Source organism: Neomonachus schauinslandi, chromosome 9, assembly GCF_002201575.2.
Source record: "Neomonachus schauinslandi chromosome 9, ASM220157v2, whole genome shotgun sequence".
NCBI lineage: Eukaryota > Metazoa > Chordata > Mammalia > Carnivora > Phocidae > Neomonachus > Neomonachus schauinslandi.
The window spans coordinates 103,234,319-103,244,124 of NC_058411.1; the positions used below are offsets into that span (position 1 = coordinate 103,234,319).

Here is a 9,806-nt window from a genome sequence, read left to right on the forward strand (position 1 = left end):
ATCTGTAATGTTACAAAGGTTGAAGGGTAGGGGCCTCCTGATGAAAGGATACAATGCCACCTATGAAGTATTCTTGACAAAAACTTGAACCTGAATCACAGCAAGCCTTTTTAGCTATCTACAGTTTACAGAAAACGAAAGGAGACAGAGGAACTGGTTAAATGTCACCATAGGAATGCAATCAGCAAAATCCTGAATGTAGGAAATTTCATTTAAAAAAAAAGTATTTATTTTACAGAGAGAAAGAGCACGCATGAACAGTGGCGGGGAGGGGCAGAGGGAAAGGGAGAGACAGAATCTTGAGCAGATTCTCAGCTGAGCGTGGAGCCAACACAAGGCTTGACACAGGGCTCTCTATCCCATCACCCCATGAGACCACGACCTGAGCCAAAATCACAAGTTGGAGGCTTGACAGACCCAGGCGGCCTGAATGTAGGAAATTTCTAAAAGACAAAAATTTCTCTGGGGCGCCTGGGTGGCTCATTCTGTTAAACGTCTGCCTGCAGCTCAGGTCATGACCCCAGAGTCCTGGCATCCAGCCCCACATCGAGCTCCCTGTTCAGTGGGGAGTCTGCTTCTCCCTCTCCCTCTCCCCCTGTGCTCTCCCTCTCTCTTCCTCTCAAATAAATAAATAAAATCTTTAAAAAAAATCTATTTCTTCGCCAAAAAGGGGGTGATGGAAAAGTGGGGAGGGAAAATTTGTAGATTATAATAAATTTAAGAGAGTTGTCCACCAAACATAACATGTAGCCCTTTGGGGATGCTAATATATAAACCATATGACATGATATATGGCAATCATGACAATCTGACATCTCTATTAAATGGCTCTAACCTCACATGCCCAAACCCTTGATTCCACCTGCTCCCTCAAACCTGGTCCTCCCCCAGGGTTGTCCATGTTACCCATCTTCACAAATGGCCCCACCACCATCTAGGTTGCTTAGGCAGCTACCTAGGTGTCATTACAATTCCTCTCTTTCTTTCACCCCTCCCCTCTTGTTATCCGACCCATCATAACAAGTCCTGCCACTTCTGTCTCAGAAGGGGCATAGTTCTTCTCCATCTCTTCTGCCCTGATCCAGCCCACCACCATCATTTGCTCGGATCACTGCAGCCTCCAAATGACCTCCTGTCTCCTTTCTCGCCCTCTTCCAATCCATTCCCCTCAATACAGCCAGGATGATTAATGTTTTAAGTATTTTTAAAATATAGGTAGGTGGGGGGGAGGGGGAATTAGATGAGGATGGTCAAAAAGCACCAACTTCCAGTTATAAAGTAAACAAGTTCTAGGGGTGTAACATACAACATGACAGCTCTAGTCAAACATTGCTGTGTGATGTATAGGAAGTTGTATAGGAAGGAGAGGAGATCCCAAGAGTTCTCATCACAAGGAGAAAAAAAAAATATATATATATATATAGTTGTAATTGTTTTTCATTTTTTTGTTTGTATTTTTTTTTAAATATCTCTATGAGATGATAGATGTGAACTCAATTTACTGTGACAACCTTTTCACAATGTACAGAAGCCACATCATTACGCTGCACAACTTAAGCTAGTAGAGTGCTGTGTGTCAGTTACATCACAGTAAACCCAGGAAACTAAAGAAACAGAAAAGAAATCACAAACCCTCTTACACTGTTGGTGGGAATGCACGCTGATACAGCCAATGTGGAAAACAGTATGGAGGTTCCTCAAGACGTTAAAAATAGAGCTACCGGGGACGCCTGGGTGGCTCAGTCGTTAAGCGTCTGCCTTTGGCTCAGGTCATGATCCCAGGGTTCTGGGATCGAGTTCCACATCGGGCTCCCTGCTCAGCGGGAAGCCTGCTTCTCCCTCTCCCACTCCCCCTGCTTGTGTTCCCTCTCTCGCTGTGTCTCTCTGTCAAATAAATAAATAAAATCTTAAAAAAAAAACAGAGCTACCATATGACCCAGCAGTTGCACTACTAGGTATTTACCCAAAGACACAGATGTAGTGAAAAGAAGGGGCACATGCACCCCAGTGTTCATAGCAGCAATGTCCACAATAGCCAAACTGTGGAAGGAGCCGAGATGCCCTTCAACAGATGAATGGATAAAGAAGATGTGGTCCATATATACAATGGAATATTACTCAGCTACCCACCATTTGCATCGACATGGATGTAACTGGAGGGGATTATGCTAGGTGAAATAAGTCAAGCAGAGAAAGATAATTATCATATCATTTCACTCATATGTGGAACATAAGGAGTAGCACGGAGGACCATAGAGGAAGGGAGGGAAAACTGAATGGGAAGAAATCAGAGAGGGAGAGAAACCATGAGAGACTCTGGACTCCAGGAGACAAACTGAGGGTTACAGAAGGGAGGGGGTGATGGGGTAACCAGGGGTAGCAGGCAGGGCACATGTGATGATGAGCACTGGGTGTTATATGCAACTAATGAGTCATTGAACACTACATCAAAAACTAATGATGTACTTACTATATGTTGGCTAACTGAACACAATAATAACAATAAAAAAAGAAAGATGGGGCGCCTGGGTAGCTCAGTTGTTAAGCATCTGCCTTCGACTCAGGTCATGATCCCAGGGTCCTGGGATCAAGCCCCACATCGGGCTCCCTGCTCGGCAGGAAGCCTGCTTCTCCCTCTCCCACTCCCCCTGCTTGTGTTCCCTCTCTCGCTGTGTCTCTCTCTGTCAAATAAATGAATAAAATCTTTTTTAAAAAAATAAATAAATAAATAAAAATTTAAAAAAGAAAGAAATCATGAGCCCAAACACAAGGTACCTACCATGTGCCAGAAATGAGCTTATTCCTGCTCAGAGACAAATAAACTAGCTATTTATCCCCCCAAAATAGATAGATAGATAGATAGATAGATAGATAGATAGATGATAGATGGATAAAATCAGAATATAGGGTGCCTGGGTGGCTCAGTCGGTTGGGCTACTGCCTTCGGCTCGGGTCATGATCCTGGAGTCCCTGGATCGAGTCCCGCATCAGGCTCCCTGCTCGGCGGGGAGTCTGCTTCTCCCTCTGACCCTCCCCCCCTCATGTGCTCTCTCTCTCATTCTCTCTCAAATAAATAAATAAAATCTTAAAATAAAATAAAATCAGAATATAGATCATGTTGTTTCTGTACTTTAAACCCTCCAGTGGCTTCCTAACTCACTTGTAATAAAATCTAAATTCCTCACCTCTCCTGAGTACAAGACTCTGAGGACCTGAGCCTTCAATCCCCTCCAGCTGCTTCCCACACCCTTCTCCTTCCTAGAGCAACTCTGGCTCCTTCAGGGTCTCAAACATGACAAGCTCAGGGCACTTATTCCCAGTCTGCTCTTGACCCAGACCACACTTTCGCCAGATCTTCAGAAGGCTGGCTCCCCGTCCTGGAGAGCTCACCTGAAATGCACCTCCTCAGGGAGCCCTGGGCAGTCCTTTCCCAGCAACCGTCACCTGCCATCCTTTGTTCGGTGTTTCCTCACAAGGTCCTGCGCCCTTTAGACTGGGAGCTCTTTAAGGGTGAGAAGCAAAGAGCCTGGGGTGCAGTGGGCCCTCGATGATTATTTTGTTATTGTGATACAATCCAGTGGCTGTTTTGTGAAGGAGGAAAGCTTGCGGCAGAGTTGGAGAGACATGACTTAACATTTACGGAACAACCGGAAGCGAGCCCCACCGGCATTCATTAGTGCAAAAGTGGGTTGCTCAGCCTCTGAGTGCAGGAGTCTGGAAGAATTAGCATCAGCTTCTTGGCTAAGAACAAAAGACAAGTCAAATGCCACTTTTTCAAGGTGAAAAGAGAGCCCGAGCTACTGAAAAAGAAGACAAAAGTAAAGGTTCTAAAAGGCTCAGGCAAGAAGACTGGGACACCAAGTGACTGACATTTTTTCTTCTGTTCCCCCCACCCAGGGTTCTGCCAACACTGCCTTTGGAAATTGTAGAAAGTTACAGAAAGACGTTGCCTACGAGTCAGAAAACCGGAGGGTCCCAGTTCTCCCCCTTTTCCTGGTTGTTGATCTTGTTGATCAGTTCTTTGTGACTGAGCTGCTCAGCTACAATCTGAGTCTGGGAGTGGGCTCTTGAGCACTCCTTCCAGGTCTCAAGACTTGAGGCTTCCAAGTGGCCCCTTTGCCACGGTCAAGCTACGCAGGGACAGAAATCACTGAAGGGGGTAGGCCAAATGTCAGGGGGAAGGGCTGGCATTGAAGACTCCTCTCACCCATGTCCTGGCACCAGCTGGGGTTGGCAGGAGAAAGGGTCTGAGGATCGGCCTGTTGGGAGCTCCCCTCACAGATTCCAGTTTCCAACCCACTCCCTACTCCCTGAATCGGGATCTGGGGAAGAGAGGCGAGACTGGCTTGGCTTTTAGAGGTGGCAAAAATTTGTGAGGAACCCTGCCCCTTGGCTCCCAGGGCAGGATATGCCTGGCGGAAGGCAAGACAGTGGAAAGCACCAGAACCAAGAATGAGCAAAAGGAGCTGTACTGCCTGGGGCGTGGGGTTCCGGACCCAAGCAGAATATTATTTTAGACCAACAGGAAAAACAAAAGTAGTGGTTCCCACCAACTTCCCAGCCCCAAGAAACTGGAAATGACTAGTGATTCCTTTCTGTTCCTCTCAGAATGGCCCCCCAGGCCTGTGAGCACGTGCATCCCCTCCTGCCCCATTGAGCTGGCTCTGTCTGGAAGAGAGAATGAGGGCTCCGGGAGCTCTTGTTCCAGCACTCTCCATTCTCAGGACTTGCTTTCACCTCTGGAGAAAAACTGAAGGAAAAATGACCCTTCCTTCCTGCCCAGTCCCACTGGCCAAAATCTCCATCAAAGCCTAGCTTCTGCCCCTCATACTAGGAATCATACTCCGGTGGAAGTAGGGACATCACTGGCTACCACAGAGAGGGGGAGGGGCAAGCCCAGGAAAGGGGCCAAAGGTCCTGTTAGCCATCTGAAGTTTCCTAGGGAGGAAGGACGGAGGAAGGCAACCTTCAGGTGACACCGAGGGGGGTGAGGGGGAGTGCGGTGGGTAGAGCAGCCAGCGTTTGGAGCCCAGGGCCCTTGGCTCAGTGCCCAGTCTCTGATCTGCTGCATTGTTCAGCTATTTCCTTCCCTGGAAGTAGTAAGCGGGTGGAGGGAACCAGGATCGCATGGCTGGGAGTAAATGGAGCAGGGTGGAGCTTCCATTGGGGGAGGGGACCTCGAGTCCGTTCCCACGACCAGCTGCCCTTCCGGCAGCCGTGGGACTGCGTGGGAAAAGGTCTTGAAAGTGCTGGAGACAGTGTGTGTGTGTGTGTGTGTTCCATTTGTGTCTGACTGCCTTGCTTGGATTTAGTCACAGAACAAAGCCCTTTGAGAAAGAGTCACCAGTCTATCTTCCCACTGGGCTCTGCCCTGGGAGAGGCATAAGAACCTGCCCCATCTCCTAAGAGGAGGACACTGGAGGCCTTAGGACCAACTCCCTGGAGGAGTCTTATAAACTTCTAGTGAATCTACATTGGCTGACTTCCCTGGATTTATGAGGATGCTTCTGGAAACTTCCACAAAGCTCCCCACTTCCTGGCAGAGCTCTATTACTAGCTGGATGTTGGACAGCAGGTGAGCACCAGACATGGGCAGTGAAGTCAACCATTCCCACAGCATCTCCCTAAGAAGCCTAGAGTCCTTCAGAACCACAGATCTTAGAGCCGGGCAGCATGCCGAGAGATTACATGATGGTCCAGTACTCTGCCTTCAGGCAAGAAGCCTTAAAACCAAACTAGCAGCCCACAGGTCAAATGCATCCTGCAAACGCATGCCTTGTTTGGCCAGCACAGCACTTAAGAAATTTTTGAACCAATATTGAGAGATTTCACACAAAAAAATCCCAATCTCTACAGTCTCTTGAAGAAGCTATGGCCAACACTGATGCCATATTTCCCCAAGACAGCATTGAGTGCGTTGAGTAATGACTGTTCCTGTAGAAAGAGCTTGGGCTGTCATCTATTTTGCCACTGTCCCTACCACCCCCATTGTCCTCAACACTGAAGCTCATCACACTTGTATGATCATTACATCATTTTCTGGGTCCTTGTCTCTATCAAAAGTGGGGACATAAAAGAAACCATGAGGGCCACCCATTTCTAGAGAGAATATTTCTACCCAGCCAGGTATATCTGTGAGCAAATAAAGATGGGATTTGGTGTCCTCCCACCACCTTTTCTGTATCATCCCCTCCACTCTCCAGTGACATGATGCTTTTTTTTTTAAAGATTTTATTTATTTATTCATGAGAGACAGAGAGAGAGACAGAGGCAGAGGGAGAAGCAGGCTCCCCGCGGACCAGAGAGCCCGATGCGGGACTTGATCCCAGGACCCTGGGATCATGACCTGAGCCGAAGGCAGACGCTTAACCGACTGAGCCACCCAGGCGTCCCCAGTGACATGATGCTTAATGCCATCCCCTGACAATACTGTCACAGGCTTTGTGCCAAAATTAACCCCCACTCCTTCCCTCACCCCCAAATCACAATTCTCCTTTTCTCAGTGAGCAAGTTCCAGTCGGAAGCCATAAAAAAGTCATGTATTGGAGCAATCGCAGCCCATCCCGCAGCCCCTGGCTGCTAATGACAGTGTGAAAAAGCTGAAACTCCTTACCCTCCGTGTTCTCTCATGAAGCAACCTCTGCGTGTGAATGCATGGAAGCACATTGGAAGATAGCTAACACCAAACTGAAAACCAAGGTCACCTCTGGGGAGGCGGGGAGGGGACCAGAAATGGAGGTGATGGTCCCAACCCTATCCATAAAGCTTGAATATTTTCCAAGGAGATTATAATCAGGTGTAACTTGCATAATTAAAATTCAGAGGCAGAGATGCCTGGTAACTGTTAGTCTCACCCCAACTTACCTTTCATGCTTATCTCCATGAACGGGTCTACTCACAGTTCCATATCCCCCAGTTTCTGTGCCCTTACCTTTTCTCTTCTTCCTACCCAGAATGCCTTTCTCCACCTCCTCTACCAAGCCAAATCTAGCACATCCCTCAAGGCAGTAGTCTTTCAAAAATTTAGCCCATGAACACCCTAAACAAAACTTTAAATTATGTACCCTTCAATAAAGCAGATTTTTTAAAACTATGCATTCTCTTGAAATTAAAAAATTTTTTTCCAACTAGGTTTAAATACAGTTGACTCTTGAACAATGCAGGGGTTAGGGGTGCCAACTCCTGCAGTCAAAAACCATGTATAACTTCGGACCCCCCCCCAAACTTAACTACTAATAGCCTACTGTTGATTGGGCGCCTTACCAATAACATAGTCTATTAACACATATTTCATATATTATATTCATTATATACTGTATTCTTACAATAAAGTAAGCTAGAGAAAAGAAAATGTTACTAAAAACCATAAGGAAGAGAAAATACATTTACAGTACTGTGTTGTATTTATAAAAGAAAAAATCCAGGGGCATCTGGTTGGCTCAGACGGTGGGGCATGCAACTCTTGATCTCAGGGTTGTGAGTTTGAGCCCCATGTTGGGTGTAGAGATTACTTTAAAATCTTGGGACACTTGGGTGGCTCAGTCACTTAAGCATCTGCCTTCAGCTCAGGTCATGATCTTGGGGTCCTGGGATTGAGCCCCATGGGCTCCATGCTCAGCAGGGAGTCTGCTTCTCCCTCTCCCTCTGCCCCTGCCCCTGCTCATACTCTCTCTCAAATAAATAAATATATTTTTTAAATGAAATAAAATAAAAATAAAATCTTTTAAAAATCCATATTTAAGTGGACCCTCACAATTCAAATCCATGTTGTTTAAGGGTCAACTGCAGTTGCAAAGGATATGATTGCTGGTGTAATGGACATACTGACATTTTAAAATAAAACTGGAGTCACAGTGATTTGATACTCATCATCAACCATTTGCAAAATACATAAGCAAGCTATTCTTTAATAGAGGAAAATTTACATCACTTGCTTTTTCTACTTGAAAGTATTTTCTTTCTACTTCTCCCACATAATGTTATACTAATGTAATATATAGTTTAGGCTTGAAAATCTTTTACTGATCATCAAACAATAATTCTCTGCCATAAATATATATATAATACATATGTATATTTATATATATATATAATTAAAACTGTATTCTTATTTTTTGTGGCCATAAGGCTCCAGAGTTTAAATTTTTCTTCTGGATTGATTTATCATTACAGTTATTATTTGTTCACTGTTTGTCAAAACAACATAGATATATTGCAAATGTTGATAGAGCATTATTAAATATAAGGAGTAAAAAAAATTTTTTTGGACGCCTGGGTGGCTCAGTTGTTAAGCGGCTGCCTTCGGCTCAGGTCATGATCCCAGGGTCCTGGGATCGAGCCCCGCATCAGGCTCCCTGCTCAGCGGGAAGCCTGCTTCTCCTCTCCCACTCCCCCTGCTTGTGTTCACTCTCTCGCTGTCTCTCTCTCTGTCAAATAAATAAATAAAATCTTTAAAAAAAAATTTTTAAAGATTTTATTTATTTGACAGAGACAGAGACAGAGAGCACAAGCAGGGGGAGCAGCAGAGGGAGAGGGAGAAGTAGACTCCCCACTGAGCAGGGAGCCCGATGTGGGGCTCGATCCCAGGACCCTGGGATCATGACCTGAGCCGAAGAGAGCCGCTTAACCAACTGAGTCACCAAGCGCCCCAGGAGTAAAAATATTTTTTAAGTAAGCTCTATACCCAGCATGGGGCTCGAACTCACGACCAAGATCAAGATATCAAGAGTTGCATGCTTTACGGACTGAGCCAGCCAGGTGCCCCAGGAGTAAAATTTTATAAGAAATACAACTCATATTGAGATAGTTGTATACATGCTGGAATGAGACAGTGGTCAACATCAATTTTATCCCTACATCCTATTTTTATAGATGATAATGCTGAGAAATCTCATTCACATAAATAAGTACATGGGAATGGAAGAAGTTCAGGCAGAGTCACTCAATACCACCTAATCATCCAACCAGTAACAACTGAATTTGCTTCACCTCCTTCAATAGTTGAAAGCAAAATATTGGGAAATCTTTTGATTTGCAAAACGATTTATTGCCCAGACATCCTGAGTCATTTGCTTTCTCAATATTGAAATCACTATTTTAAATTGTTTCTTTGGAGCCCCAGAGACTTTTTTTTTTTTTAAAGATTTTATTTATTTATTTGAGACAGAGAGAATGAGAGAGAGAGAGCACATGAGAGGGGGGAGGGTCAGAGGCAGAAGCAGGCTCCCTGCCGAGCAGGGAGCCCGATGCGGGACTCGATCCAGGGACCACAGGATCATGACCTGAGCCGAAGGCAGTCGCTTAACCAACTGAGCCACCCAGGCGCCCGGAGCCCCAGAGACTTTTACACACCAAGGCAACACACCAAAATAAAAGTGAGGATGGGGAAAAGGTAAGTCCTTTGTCAATAGTATAGGTTAGGTTAGGCCGTAGTAACAAGCAACCTCAAAATCTCAATTGCTTTAAACCAACAAAGAATCTTCCCCCAACTCACGATACGTGTCCATCGCAGGTCAGCTGGGGATTCTGATCCATGCCATCATCGCTCGGGGATCCAGACTCCACCATCTGAAATGTCATCAGTCACCAGGCCAGAGAGAAGGTAAGAAGGACAATCATACACTGGCTCTTAAACGCTTCTACCCAGAAGACACATTTTGGTTCATATTGGCCAAGCAAGTCACATGGCCACACCTGACCTTTTTTTTTTTTTTTAGAAGATTTATTTATTTATTTTGAGAAAGAGAGAGCATGAGCAGGAGGGGCAGAGGGAGAGGGAGAACTCAAACAGAACCCCCGCTCCATCC

General features: G+C 45.6%; 1 protein-coding gene across 1 annotated transcript in view; it reads right to left on the bottom strand.

Annotated features, from left to right (window-relative positions):
- OAZ2 (ornithine decarboxylase antizyme 2) overlaps window positions 1–9,579 on the bottom strand; it is a 32,788-nt gene extending 23,209 nt beyond the window's left edge. The window contains 2 exon segments of the mRNA XM_044918289.1: window positions 6,865–6,987; window positions 9,494–9,579. Coding sequence (XP_044774224.1) covers window positions 6,865–6,987; window positions 9,494–9,579 — 209 coding nt within the window.
- Between the last annotated feature and the right edge of the window lie 227 nt (window positions 9,580–9,806).